Source organism: Protopterus annectens, chromosome 7.part1, assembly GCF_019279795.1.
Source record: "Protopterus annectens isolate FY-2018-M chromosome 7.part1, PAN1.0, whole genome shotgun sequence".
Classification (NCBI taxonomy): domain Eukaryota; kingdom Metazoa; phylum Chordata; order Ceratodontiformes; family Protopteridae; genus Protopterus; species Protopterus annectens.
Window position 1 is genome coordinate 377,597,499 of NC_056740.1, and position 15,679 is coordinate 377,613,177.

Consider the following 15,679-nt stretch of genomic DNA (forward strand, 5'->3'; position numbering starts at 1 on the left):
CCTCTTCTTTGATAAAAGTCACTGAAGCAGTGGACTGTGCTTATGCAGTTCATAAAGCATTGGACACTGTTCCTCACCCAGGTATTACTGATAAGCTTGTGAACCTTACTATAACTCCTATGTTAAATAGCAGGTAGCTGGCTGGTTGGTTGATGGGACCCAAATGGTTAGAGCTGCAGGTGTCACTTTTGCAAGCAACAAATTTACCGGTGGTATGTCACAGGGCTCAGTCTTGGGCACTCTCTTGTCTGGCATCCATATCTTAAACCTTCCAACCAACAGTCCTGGCCTCTGGTAATCTAAATGTGCAGATGACTGTAAATTGGACTTTCACATAACATATAGGTGACACACCTTTCCAATTCAACACTGCTATAAGGGATCTAGGCACTCTTGCTTATAATACCTTGTCATTTGACCATCACATCTCAGTAGCAGTTCAGAAGGCCTTCTATCTGCCTCATCTAATTTGCAAAAGTCATCTCAAGATCCAGAGAAGTCTTAATTGCCCTTTACTCATATCTGATCTGACACACTATTGAATATGATGCCCTCTTTGGCATGAATTTGTCTAAACATATCACTCAACTGGAGACCTCAGACTTTAATAGCTAAAAAGATCAGTGGTCTCATTGATCTTACTCATCAAGTCAGAATGGCAGGCCTCTCTCTGTACTCAGTCTCTTACAAACTCCTCCATGAGAATCAGTGTCTAGCCTTTACAGCCATGAAAGATCCAACACTCTTTGACCTTCTGTTCATTCACAGAACAAATGGTTCCCCATATACCCAGCTAAAAGAACTAAACTTTCATCAACAGATTAAAAAAGCCACACTGACATGATAGATTTCTATGCCAACATTTCCCTCACCTCTGGAACAATCTTCCACTTTATGTCAAGCAAACTAACACCCTTGCCATCTTCAAGGTAAACCTAGATAACTGGATATGCAGCTTTAAATTCTCCCTAGGTCTACTTTATGTTGCCCTCCTTGAGGCGCGGGGGGGGGGGGGGGTTGAATATGGGGTTTTGGCTAGGCTTGTAATGGTCTGCAGACTCATTGCCTACTACTTACCTCTGAACCTGTGAACATATCAAGGTGATCTGCATTTCCCAAGGACCTACTGATCAGTAAATTAATTGCACTATCATAAATATTTGAAATCACTGTGTGCTTTAGACCATTGTACATTTTTCTAGGAACTTTCTCCCTTCCCCACTGTTACACATCTGTAGAGTTAAGTTATTTTTAAATGATCAACTCTCATGGGGGGGGGGGGGGGCATGTATTCAGAAACAAAGAGTGCATTATGCAATCCTGTTTCTAGGGAGATTGTTACAAGGTAGCAATTTGAGGAATGCGGTCAGCAAGTAGCGTTACAACGATCTGCTGTATAAAGCTGCATGCAAAATGTGATAGTCCACAGGTGCAGCTAATGTAAATTAGCCTTTTACACTTACTGAGAGCCTTACACCAGGAATGGAATAGCTGACAGACTGATTCAAAGACAAGCTCTACTGTGCAGCTTACATGCAGAGCAGTGAAAACTGATCATTGTGGTTTTGTGGTGTACCTCCACTGGGGCTGTTACCACCACACCAGATAATTACTGTGAGGTGGTGTGCACATGTGTGTGCTTGGAGAGAGGGTGCACAACTGAGTTTAACAGTTTATGTGTCTTTTTGACTGTCCAAGTATCTGTGTGACTGTGTATATGCGTATGTGTGCAGGTACCTTTACAATAACATGCATGGCTTGGTAGGGGAAAATTTAATGCAGCTAGAACTGCATTCAGTATTCAATTCAGAAACAAGTAAACGAGTCTCTAATGACATTTTGGTCCATGCAACTCTTGCATTTCTCTGAATCATTAGTTAGCATTACCGTGGTATTATAGCACAACAATAAAGCACTATTTATTTAGTTAGTTAGTTAATTATTCTTTGCTGTTCAGGTTAATCCCACTAGGCTAGTGGCCTCTTTTCACGGTAGACCAAAGATGGTGTTTCTACTACTAGTGGGTAATTTGGCTAGGGCACTGGGGAACTTCCCAGTCTCTTTTCGATAGGAGCCATGGTGGTGTTTCCAAAGGTGGTGCTTCTACTACTAGTGGGTAATTTGGCTAGGGCACTAGGGAACTTCCCTATCTCTTTTTGAAAGGTGCCATGGGATCCTTTACATCCAACTGAGCTACCATCAGCTCAAGAGATGAGACAATAGCTTAACATCTCATCTGAAGAACAACATACTCTGGAGTGCAGCACCTCCCATAATGCTGCACTGCAGTGTCAGCAGTCAAATCACCTGGAGTGAGAATAGAACCCTCAGCATTCTGGTACTCCATCACCAAAGGGGAGTCTGCTTCCTATTGTACCAGTGATAGTGCATTATTAGCACTACAAAGATAACTTCTCTGAATACCCTTTCAGTTTTTCCTAGTGGAACCACAATGTAATATAACTGAAAAACTGATACAGATTTTTAAAATGTCCAGCCTTTTTAGCTACTATTTTACTATTTTTCACCAATAAACTTCATTCTGCTACACATCTTGCCACCACTATTCAGTATGCTGATGACTCCACATTAATTTGTGTGGCTTCCTCACTACAAGAATTGAAAGTTACTACATAACACTCTTTCACTCCTGTTGAATCTTGGTTAACAGACTTTCAACTAATTCTTAACCCAAGTAAAACAAAAGGTACGCTCTTTTCCCCCAGTAAATCCCTCGACTCCACATCTTTGTTCCAAATATATTCCTCCAACAGTACCACAATAGCTAGAGTAACGGAAGCAAAATTACTATGGGTCGTCATTGACAATAAAATGAAATTTGACATACACCTAGCTCAGACAATCAAAAAGACACATATGAAACTTGTCTCACTTTACAGACTCAAACCATTCCTAATTGTCAGAATTCATCTGCTTTCTACCCTGCTATATGCTTCTCCGATTCTCATCAGCTTAAAGAAGAAAGATTTAGCAAAACTTGAAATGTGCTACAATAAAATAGCAAATATTTGCAACAAACTCCCCAAATAGGACCAAGTACTGCCTAGCTTAAAACAACTTAATTGGCTAGACTTACCCTACTACCTAACTTATACCCAACTCATCTCTGCCCACAGACTGGTACACCAATCAGAAAAACCTCCAGCTCTCCAACAACTGATCCAACCCTATACCAATTCTCATGTTCTCCACTCTTCAAATAAATCTCTTCCTTAGCTCTCCAAGTCTAACCATAGTGGAGGTGACTTTCTCTACTCCAACTACAGCTCCAAAATTTGGAACAATATCCCTCAGTCTTATCACTACTAGCAATCTCACTCCAAAAATCCTTCTTAAAATCCATTGTGGCTAAGGCTAGCTTCCTCTTGCCTAGATACCCATTTTACAGTGCTGCCACATTATCCTCAGCAGATGAATTTTTACTTTTTACATATGTATATTACAATACATTCTATTATTAATTGCATTTGCCTTATTCCTCCTATACCTCCACCCCCCACAATTAAATAGCCATACACGTATTATATCCACTTTCCCCTTCTGCTAATATCCATATTCTTCTCTCTCTTCCCTTCTTCCTACTTACCTTACCATTCTACTAACTGTAATTTTCTCCCTCCTCATCCTCCTTCAGTAATTTTCTCTGCACTAGATTGCCTCTTTACCTGTGTTCAAGGATTGCACACTAGAAATTGTTGGCTTGCTCTCACTAGATTACCTCTTTACCCATGTTCAAGGCTTGTGCACTAGAAATTGTTGACTTGCTCTCACTAGATTGCCTCTTTACCTGTGTTCAAGGCTTGTACACTAAAAATTGTTGGCTTGCTCTGTACTGTGATATTTGCACAAAATACTGCATTTATAAATTTCGTCCCTATTGTTCAGTCTGAATTTGTGACACACTATATATTGTGATATGCATTATGTAAAACTCATTGCATATTTCAATGTAAAATGTTGGTTGCTTGCTAACACTTGTCATTGAAGCTTTTCTCCCCAGGCCTTCTTTGAAAATGGACTAACACCTAGTCAGACTTTCCCAGTAAACAAATGTTAAATACATAAATAAAATAAATATCTCCAAAGTTTCTCCCCTTATAAAGATGTTTTTTTATAAAATGCTTCTTTAAGTTTTCATATACTTTATATTTAACACTGAATACTTAAATTGTGACGTAAGCTAATGAACAGTCTAATGCAATATATGATGCAATGCAAACACTCACGGTCATTCAATAAATCATCTCCTGTTTCACTGATATTTAAAGTGCTGGGAATATAAAAGAAGACAAAATAAATTGCAAACCCCAAAATGAGCGCATCAATAAGTCCAAAAACTCAATATTACACTGTGAATTAGAAGCAACATTGAACAAATCACAATTTATGTACATTAGAAAAAAATGGAAAATTTGCCAGTCAGTGCCATAAGATATCTCAAGACAAATCAATATAATTCTTTATAGTGTTTACTACAGGGGCAGAGATGCTAGTAGTTTGCAACACAACGGCTTGCTGCCACTTGTTTGAAAAAGCAAGTACTCTTGACTTCGGCTAGCTCGATCACCCACTTCTAGATAACCCTCCCAACACCTGATCCTATACATTACATTGCCCTACCAGAACCTAAACCCTAAATCTAAAACTCTCACTGTGTTCTCAGCCTGACTCCTCGGTTGTTTACCCTAAACAACCTCTCCCTTACCCCAAACCACTACTCCCCCCAAACCTAAAACTCCAACCTCCCCTCCCTAAACCTAAAATTCCAACCCTCCATCCCTAAACCTAAACCCCCCTTACTGCTCCCTAATCCTTAACCGCTCCATCCCCACAGCTTCTTGCCTGAACTTGTATTGAAGTTTGAGCATGAGCAGTGCTCCCTCCCCCACAGATGCTTTCCCGAATTCATATTAAGTTCAAGTATGAGCAGCAGCCTGAGGAACTACAAAGAGCTTGAGTACTTGGCTATAGTGAATCCTCCTTTATAATACATTTGAATGTCAAGGTCTTACTTTCCTAGTATAAGCTTTTGATCTTAACTAAACATCGAGAAGCATATCGTTAAACCTTAAGATAATGCAGGAAAAGAAAATTCCAACACCTATTCCTTTAAAGCTGTAGATTTCAAGTAAGCAAGGTTATTCCAGGTTTGTGACTATAGTAGGGGGAAAAAATGTAAACCAAGGCACCAAAACACACCGACTCTACCATATTCCATTGTAATTACTTATACCAGAGAATATTGACAAATGTAAACAGGCAGAAAGAACTACACATCAAAATGCTACAACAATCAGTCAAGAAACATGAAAATGACATCTCCATGGCATAGAGAAATGAAACTATGATTATGATTCAGGTTGCCCAGGATCAGCCAGTGACCCAATCACTAGAGAGCATGATCTGACAAGGTGGATGTTAGTGGTCAGTGCTGGCTTGGCTAATCAGGGCAGAGGAAGGCAGCACAGCTCACTACTATACTAACACCCACCGGAGGCTTGGTGACATACAGCAGAGTGCCAAACAGCATTTAGCCCATGGGCAGCTGTACTGGGGAGAAGGGGATGTCATAAATACTTAAAGTGCAAAAATGAAATTTCTGGCCAATCCCCATGTACTCCCATAATGACCAAGTCTTGCATTTAAAACAGCTGTTTATTACTCTGAACTCCTTGACTGATGATGCTTTTACTACTTCCAGCAAGCTGGCCCAACAACTGTTCATATACAGGTGGTCAAGGTAAAGCTCCTTCAATGTCATTAGCCTGAAGAAAAAAAGCTGAAGTGCATAACATTGATCAGTGTCTTCCATACGAAATCATTGCTGGTGCAATTTCTCAGTGTAAGTAGAGGGCTTGCCCCTACTGCACCTCTCCCCCCAAAAAATGGTTACAGTTAATTTGTTTGCCCTTTTGCTTTTTTTCGGCATTTTAGCTGCTTGGTACTGTGAATATCGATGTTTCACTGTAGAAACTCAAATAAAACATGTTTATTGCCTGTACTTTCAAAACACTGGTGCTTATATAATGGAAAGATATCCTTATGAAAATGCAATGATAGGCATCAATTAGAGGCAACACAACTAGAATGCTTAGTGAAAAATAAATGTACCGTCTTCCACATGCACTGAAAGGTGGCAAGTTCATTGCAGGATAGCCTAATAGTTGCCATGTAGCAAGCAAGGTTAATTCATGCCCTCCTTCATTGGGATGTCAGTCTCTTCTCACTAGTGTTTGGCTTACTCGGTGCATACAGATTTCTTGCCAGCACTGTTATAGCGGAAGATTACTGGCAAGGTTGTTTATATGATGACATTTTCCATGGTCTCTTTCACAGAGAAGAGCCACACGTTGCTACTCCAAGAAGTCTAGGGTGAGGAAGGCAGAGGAAATGAAATCCTAACCACAGTCTGATGTTTCTGGAGTGACTGCTTTTTGTTTCTTTTCTTTATTCATTTAATTTCTCTCATTCTTTTTTGTAACATCTTTCATTGTTCTCTACATTCAGTAAACATCACTGCTATGCTGCCAGCAATGCAACTTAATACAAAAATGTTTACCAAATCTTTACAGCAGGTTAGGCCAAAGTGTGAAACACTCACCAGTGAGGGACATGATATGACAGAGTAAACATTTAGCACTGATAAAAAGCAAAGCTCTGCTTGTAATCTCTTTATAAATGACTGATTAAATAAGACAAATGTGCAACTACAGTGACTTGCAGCATCTTCTACACAGTACCTTCTGTCTTCCACAGAATAACAATTTCAGAGCTGGGTCTTATGAACATGATACTTTACAGAATTGCTGTAGAATGCGAACTCAACCTTAGAAAAGCACGGTCTTCCCACAGATCTCAAAGTTGCATTAATTCAAAAATCTAAAATGACTGCACAAATCTGTGTGGGAGATGACAAATGGCTTTGTAAAAGACTTAAAATCAACTTAAAAACATCAAAAAGGTTAATAATCTACTTCTGGTAACACATCAGTGACTGAGTTCATTGAAGTTGCCAGGTTGCATTGACCTGCTTCTGCTCTGCCATCAAAGTGAGTTGCCGCTGAAGTGTTTACTTCCCTTCTTTAACATATGAAATATACACAAAAAGCCAACTAAACAACTTGCTTTAAAAAAAAAGATTAAGGAAAACTTACGGTAGCATCATCTGAGCCTGTGGCAAATGCGTCCCCACTAGGATAATACCTACAAAGAAAAATAACTGAATTCTCAGTCAGTACTTCTACTATATATTTATAAAGACTTTAATTTTGCTACACCCCCCCCCCCCCATTTCCCCATGCAGTAGTCCTGGATCTGCCCATATTCTGGGCAATGTTTTATCCTTAACATACCAATAACTTGCTAGTTATATAATTTTCTTAATAATCAGCAACAGTCTATACAAAGTTTGTACTTTAGAATTATGTCAAAGAAAAGATCAGAGTTATAGGACACAAATCTACATTCACTATGCATTATATCCTTCATCTTAAGGCAAACACTTATGTTTATACAAGAAAGACACATAACACTATACTCGCAAAGATGCATGACACATACAATCAGAAATTTGCATAGATTAATAATTTATTTTTAACCGCAGTGAAGAACTTGTAAGCAAGAACTTGTTATAACTAGACAGCAGCTATATAGACTAATTTTTCCTATCATAATATGTCATAAAGTCTTTCTATCTAGATGGCTTCTTTATCAAACTACAAAATGTAGATACTCTACATATACTAGTAGAAGAGGAGGTTACAGAAGGTAGATGCAGCCGCATTTGGTAGAATGCCATTATTTATGGGAGGTTAGCATAACAGTTAAGGTGCAAGGTTTGATTCTCACCTGGGGTATTTGGCTAGGCTTAAAATGGCCATTAAGGGCAGTTAGCCTAGTACTAAACTATAAACCAATAAACTTGTTAAGTGGATAAGTGAACTAGTCATCATGTGTCCTGCTCAGTCAGGACACCCAGGCCACACAGACAAGAGTACATGCACTACATAGACACTTTTTTTAGAGTAACAAATCAAACAACATGTTTTAGGAGGTTGAAGGGAACTGGATAGCCATAGAAAATCTCCAAAACTCGAGAAGAACATGCATAATCCACCCATTCAGTGACTGGAGATCTGAATTGAACCCCAGACCCTATGAGACACTGCGCTGCAAATATCAGGTCATAGGTTCATAGGTGTTTACTAGACTAAAGACCACAAGGGCCTTTTTATGCCTAGCCCATGCATCTCAAATCTCTGACAAGTTCTGATACCTGTGACAAATATAGGCAAGTGCTTTCAAGATTAAACATGTACAAGCAGGGACCTGAGAGATGAACTATTTACAGACTGCCTGTGTCCATTACAGACACAGGTACCAAAACCAGGGATGAATTTCCTATTCATCCATCCATTTGTCCAAGTTATACTTGAACTGAGTTAGGGAGGAACTCTGCTTCACATGGATAGGAGCCTGTTCCAGAGAAGGGGTAGTCTCTGGGATACATACTTGTCTCTCCAGCAGGTCCTATTTATATCACAGGCAAGGTTTATGTTTTTAGAATGTGTAATTCTGGTGTTGTCTGACTTTTGGAGATGCAGGAGGTCCATCAGAGTTGGGTCTGACAATGCCTTTTGTGGTAGGCATAGATCTCCCCTCAACAGTCTGTAGGAGAAAGAATACAGGGATAGGGCCTTGAGGCAGTCTGCATAGGACATGTTGCTTATGCTTTGTATTTTTTTAGTGAGGAACCACTGTGGACATTCCAATCCATGGATATGGCTGGTTAGGTACATACCAAAGGAGACACTATATTCAATGAAATGTCTGATAAATGCCAAATGCAGTGGAACAATGACCTCCTTGGACCTAGATATCATACCTTTTGTCTATAAGCTGCACGGCATAGAATGATTTCCTCACTACTATAGATGTGTGATGGTCAAAGGGTGGATGACTTCTCAAAGGATACTATTATGCATTTCTTGGCATTTGTTTTAGTATATGGCTCTGATGACAGTTATTTGTCTGTGTCAGCCCTTCCAGGAGAACATTCGTGTTGGTGGTGACTCTATGACCGCTTCTAATTTGCAATTTAGTCTACCTTTTACATAGGAGAAATGGCTAGATTAAGGTACTTGGCTTGGTCTAACAACAAGTTGTAAGGTCAAGCAAGTATAAGTAAATAAGTAAGTAAGTAAATAAAAGAATATTGAATGCAATGAAAATTCTTCCTTCGGCAAATAAATGCTCACAGTGCAACATGGGAAGCATTTAGCTGAATGCAACTGTACATCTGTTTCTCATATTTCTATGGAGACAAGCTAAGGGCAATAAAAACAGAATACTCATTTCTTTCAATGGCTAAAAGATAATCCCCAGGAATCAATAAAATCTGTGTAGGCTCCGTGTAGAGCCTACACAGAATGTACCCGTGTACATGGCTACTTTCCCCCTTGGCAGTGTGCCATGCATATTAATCATGGCTCACTGCAGAGGGAGATCATAGTAACATGGATATTGAATCCATGTCAGCAGTAGCATAGAGGCTATCCCATAGTTGTGGACTGTCCAGGAAATTCCTGGACAGATGTTATGCACAGGATAAGAATCCTTGTAATGTATTTTGCTACTGTACAAATATGTTTGAATTTTATTTATTTATTTTTTTAATGCTCAGTTGTGCAGCAAGGGGCTTAGCAGTGCTTACACATGCACAACTGATACCTGCCAGACATCTAAAAATAGAAACGAGATGTAATTATTTATTTATTTTATTTTATTTTTTTAATGCCCATTTGTGCAGTGCAGTGCTTAGCAGTGCCGAGCTGTGCTTACACATACACAGCTGACACCTGCCAGACATCTAAAATAGAAACTGAACATAATTAATTTGTTGAAAAATTTTTTTTTTTTTGAATGGGCATTTGTGAAGGTATACTGGTTTTCTCACTATAGCTAAATAGGTTAAGTCACTGCCTAAAATGTAGTAGGTCCCGGGTTTGAGTCCTGAGTACTCATACCTTTTTAAATTTCATACCATGAAAATGTGTGAGGTGACCTAAAGGGCAGTTTAACACAAAAACAAAATTGTTAAATTTGGAAAAGCTGCATGATGCTACGCACCACTTAAACATGGTCTACAGCTATTCTTGTTTGTGCATTGCTAAGCTCCGCTGAAGCACGGCTGTGCGAGTTTACATGATGCTAAGCTCCACTAAACTGGTTTGCATGATGCTAAGCAAAGCGGCATTTTTTTGAAAGTTACATTATGACATGTAAGGTTGGGAATGCAGCCTATTTTAAGGCCAAAAGGTGGGAATTCTACACCATTCATTGGCATCCACAGTAAACTGTCAATATGCCTAGTAGTGTTGGTGATGGAGCACACTTCAGGGTCCAGAGGTGGGGTGTGCAGGAGTCCAGAGTGTTTGTTGGACTCCTGGTGATGATCTATGAATCCCGGCTGCTGTGGGCGATTATCAAGGTTCAGAATGTAAAGATGAAGCCTGGGATCGGTTGACCAGGGATCTTACCAGTGCTACTGGTGTCCCCCGCACTGGTGAGCAGTGTCATCACCACTATGATGACATGAAGCAAAAGAAAAGGGAAACCTTGGACACCTGGGTCCAAGAGGCTAGTGCTGGGCATACCTCAATTATATGTAACTATGTTTGCTACTACTTTAATAATATACAAACTGAGTCCATGCAAAACTGGTATGCATAATGGTTTGCTTCCCTTCCAACAGCTGCAGCCGAACAGGCTCGCAATGTCCAGTCTCATGTAAGGCACCTGGCCAGGATGAGGTGGGAGTGTGGTAAGTAAGGAACATTTCTGATAAACATAGTGCAATAAATAATAAACAATAACAATAAGCAATAAAGTTTAAAGCAGGACTGTGCTTTGATAAGTAATGTGTGCAAATAACTTCAGTAGGGCTGTATTCACTGCATATGTGTTCTAATGAGACTCCAGTCAACTGTAAAAAGGAAATTAATAAAGACTGCAGAAATAATTGCCTGATAAATGTCATGCACTACCCACAGTAGAGTTCAGGGCTGTCTTCTGGCCAGTATAAGTCCAATAATACTCTATTCCTCCCACTCCAGGAACAAAGTATATGGGTAAGGTAGCTCACATCCTGGGCAGATATCATGTGTATAAATGACAGATTCTAAGGAACAATAATAAAATTTAAAGGAGTATTGTGCTATGATAAGTAATATGTTCAAATAACTGTAGTAAGGCTGTATTCACTGCTTGTGTCTTCTAATCTGACTCTAGTCAGTTTTTCAAATAAGTGCACATGTTCCCTGGAGTCACAGCTTTTGGGTTCTATTCCCATGCCAGCCAACTAAGACATGATCGGCTGTCTAGTCTACTTATTGTACACAAATGTATCTCTCAACTGTCATGATTTTTCATAATGTAATGACAACTGCCCAATCTGTCTGGCTCTTGATTAGCAGATAAATGATTGCCTGGAATGCCATTTATTTGCAAATTCGTTTACAGAACACCTTGGTAGTAATGTATGAGCACAGTATGTGAAACAGTTCCCTGTAGCAGTGTACCTGCATTTGTTAATGCTTGGCCCATACTGTCCCATGCTAACAGGTTGAGAGGTATGTACATGCAACATCATCTATACAAGAATCAGAGTCACTGTACTCACAACTGACACTGCACACCTGTGGAAGTACGTATTAGTAGTCTGTGTAGTAATATCATCTACAAGTTCACTAACAGTATGTTTTTCTCTCTCTCCCCACCCCTTATTGTCTGTTATTTATTAATGTTATTTATTATTATGATTTGATATTAATATATTCTGTTTTACTGTTATGTTGGCCTTATGGGTTATTTCATACTGGTTTGCTGTTAACATAATTACTGTTATGTTATTTATTGTTATGTTCCACGTAATATACCTTAATATGTATTTGGATTAATCAATATTATGTTCCATTATGTTAATAGTAACATTGGTTTGGTTATTACTAATCTTACCTTATATAAGTAATTACTACAGCGCGACAAAGTAGGCCAGTTCTAGGCGATTCACCTACCTTGGTTTCACTGGCCATGGCACCGGGGCCCAGAACAACTGGGTCGCAACCTGGTGGTGCCCCCTCTGCTGCCTGCCACTTTTCTATGGCATCAGTTAGTTCTGGCCCACAGACTGGGGCTGGGCCCCCTTCTGGGAGTGGTGGAGGGGGTGATTTTTTCACCCATGATGAAATACCAGGCATTGTGCACAGGTTGCTCCAAACTCTTGGAGGTCTCCTGCACCAGATGGAGAGCATGCTAGCCACCCTGGTGGAGGAGCCTCAACCCAGACATCAGCCTTCACCACTGATACCACAGGGGCAGTGAAGGAGTAGTGCCAACAGTCTCATGGGTGCAGACTTTAGTTGCGCTGCTACCTTATGGATGCTCCCGAGACTGGAATTCCACAACACCCACCCTAGTTCATCCCCCTCGTGTCACACACCAACCCTGCCTGCTGTCTTGTCTGTCTGCAAAAGCTTCCTCATCTTCCCAACTCACCTCTCCCACACGTACCTATGTCCCTACCCGAACATTCCACTCTCACCATAAAAAAAATTGGCACGTCCCAAAAAAAAGATCTTCCCATACATTGCTCTCCATTTTGCACACGTCTCCAATGGACACACATACTTTGGTCCAATTGGCTTGACAATTCAGTTAGGTTGTTGTCACCCCTCTTTGGGGGTGACAGCTCAAATTCAGGTAAAGGATCTGTTAAAATGCACAATTGTTGATGAAGAAATTGATAGCTATGATTCTTTCCTACACACACAGGTTCATAGGTAAATGGGTAAGTACTAGGCTATCTGGCCAAGGGCATTTATAAGCCTAGACAGAGTGTGTTGGCTTTTGCCACCCCCTAGGATTAGTTCCCTATGCCTCTGACCAGCAGAGCCATTAGTTACCTGCGCCTCTGTCCAGTAGAGCCATTGCAGTGATCCCTGGGGTAAATTTTCTGTTTCCCATCCACCCATCAAGGTTTCTCTTGAAGAGTACTAGTGAGGGGCTCTGCCTGATGTATATTGGAATCTTGTTCCAAAGCATGGGGAGTCTCTGGGTCAGGAATCTATCCCTCCAGCACGTCCTATTTATCATTGTGGTAAGGTTTATATCCCTAGAACGTGTGGCTCTCAGGGATTTGTTTTTTTTAGGTGGAGCATATCCATCAATTCTGGGTTGGACATGGCCTTGTATGTCAAGCAGAGATCACCTCTGAGTAAGCAGTATGCAAACGAGTACAACTGGAGTTTCTTTAGTCGGGCTGCATAGGTCATCTGTTTGAGGCCAGTAATCCTCTTGGTGAGGTACTTTTGTGGTCTTTCCAGCTGTTGCAGGTGTCTTGTAAGTTACATCCCAAATGGGGCATTGTATTCTATAATGGGTCTAATAAGTGATGAGTAGAGAGGCACAATAACCTCCATTGTTCTGGATGCAAACCCTTTTGAGATTAGGTGGACCACATAGAAAGATTTTCTAACCACCTTGGCAATATGATTATCAAAGGAGAGGTATCAGCCAGAGAATCAGTTATGGCCCCTAGTTTGTAGTCATCTGTGAACCTGGTCACCTAAAGTCCTCCTGTGCTTGCCTATACCTCTGAGAAGTATATACCGAACAGGAGGGGTCCTAGGACTGAGACCTGGGGGATGCCACTTGTAACCGGTTTAGAGTCAGACCTAGAGTCTGCAACTCTCACCGTGTGGGTTCTGTCCATGAGCCAATTTGCAAACTATCTCGTGATGTAGGGGTTAATGTTCAGTTTGGTGAGTTTGTCTATAATACCAGAATGGGGAATGGTGTCAAAAGCCTTTGCGAGGTCTAGGTAGGCTGTGTGGACCTCCTTACCCTCATCTAATGCCTTGGTAACTGTCTCAAAGAAGTCCACCAGGTTTAAGAGGCATGATCTGCCCTTAACAAAGACAAACTGGGTGGGGTCCAAAGTATGGAGGTCCCCAATGTCTCTGTTAATGAGTTCCATGATGATACGCTCCATAGCCTTGCAGACCAGGCTTATAGGGTGATAGTTCCCGGGGTTCGTTATGGTGCCACATTTGTGGAGTGGGATAACTGCTGCTGTGCACAACTCTGTGGGTATGTAGCCTGTAGAGAAGCTGAGTTTGAACAGTGTGTTTAGGTGGGGAGTTAGTTCACTTTGGAGCTCTTGTAAGGCACAGCCTGGGACACCGTCCGGTCCCATTGAGGCTGTGTTTTTGGCTTTGGATAGGGCTGTTCTAACCTGTGTGTTGGTGATTGTCGGGGCCTTACATTCTTCTGGTATGGTTATGGGCCCTTTAGGGGGTGAGAGGGGTGTAAAGTTTGCACTGAACCTGTCTGCCAAAATGTTGGCAATATCAGTCGGTTCAGTGTATTTTGTGCCATTCTGCACCAACTCAAAGCAGATCTGAGAGTTTCCACTTAGGTTGTTGACATAGCTAAAGAACGCTTTGTGGTTATCTTTGGAGTCCTTGGCAATTTTTCTTTCAAAGCTAGCCTTGGATGATTTAATGACTGATCATAGTTTCTTGCTGATACTGATCCGGGATGTCTTTCCTTCTAGGGATTTTGCTCTTATCTGTACTAGTTTCCTCCTTCCATTGTAGAGCCTGTTTATGGCAGGGGTCCACCAGACTGGTTTTCTTTTCTTGGAGGAGTGAGTCTTGATTTTACTTGGGATAGCACGATCCATGCATTCCTGCAGATGATCATAGAGTGCCTTTGTATAGGTTTCAGCAGCTTGGACAGCATTGTCCATTGGCGTGGGGGCTGTGAATCTTTCCACCTCGGTCTTAAGCAATGTAAAGTTTGCTTTTGAAAATTTTTTCATGGTGGTTTCCTTGACTGGGGTTGGGGGCAGAATGTGGATATCCAGAGTGATTAGTCTATGGTCTGATCTAACCAGCGAGGGGCTGACGTCAGGTGTGGAACACCGGTCGCCCATGTTGATGATGACCAGGTCCAATAAGTTGTTCCCTCTGGGGGGGTGTTGACCAGTTAATCCAGGGCGTTCGAGTTTATAAATTCTAGGAAGCATTGGGCAAGGGAGTTAGTATTTGAGTAGTTCTCCCAGTTAATGTTTGGGTAGTTGAAATCACCCAATATTAGGGTGTTTGGTAGGACCTTCATATTTCCCAGTGTCTCCAGAAATGTGGAATGGGGGTCCTGGGTCATGGTGGGTGATCTGTAGCAAGCTACAATTTGGATTGCAGTTTTGCCATTGTTAGTTGCATTTGGATGATCTCTGATGCATCGTGCTGCGCCACTAACCTGGAGGTGTGAGTATCCTTGATGAATATGGATACACCCCCGCCTTTTGTGTTTCGGTCCAGGTTCTGTGGCCGAAAGGTATGGTATGAGTTATAGCCTGGTAGTGCTGAGGTGCTCTCAGGAGCCTTAAACCAGGTTTCTGTTACTGCACAGATATCAATGTGCGTGCATTTTGAGGTTTAGACTTCTGGCGTTGAGTAGCATTACCCTCAGTTTTTGGTTACTTGTGGTATTTACGGTGATGGATTTGTCTTTTGAGCCTTGCCTAAAAAAGGCACTATGGGGGTGGCATGAGCCTTTGCCAGTATTCAAAAGCCTAAGGGTGACAGGTGCAAGC

The 15,679-nt window shown here is 41.1% G+C and overlaps 1 protein-coding gene across 1 annotated transcript in view; it reads right to left on the reverse strand.

Annotated features, from left to right (window-relative positions):
- GNB5 (G protein subunit beta 5) overlaps positions 1-15,679 on the reverse strand; it is a 1,344,368-nt gene that overhangs the window by 459,541 nt on the left and 869,148 nt on the right. The window contains exon 8 of the mRNA XM_044078823.1: positions 7,176-7,224. Coding sequence (XP_043934758.1) covers positions 7,176-7,224 — 49 coding nt within the window. The remainder of the gene's footprint in view (positions 1-7,175; positions 7,225-15,679) is intronic.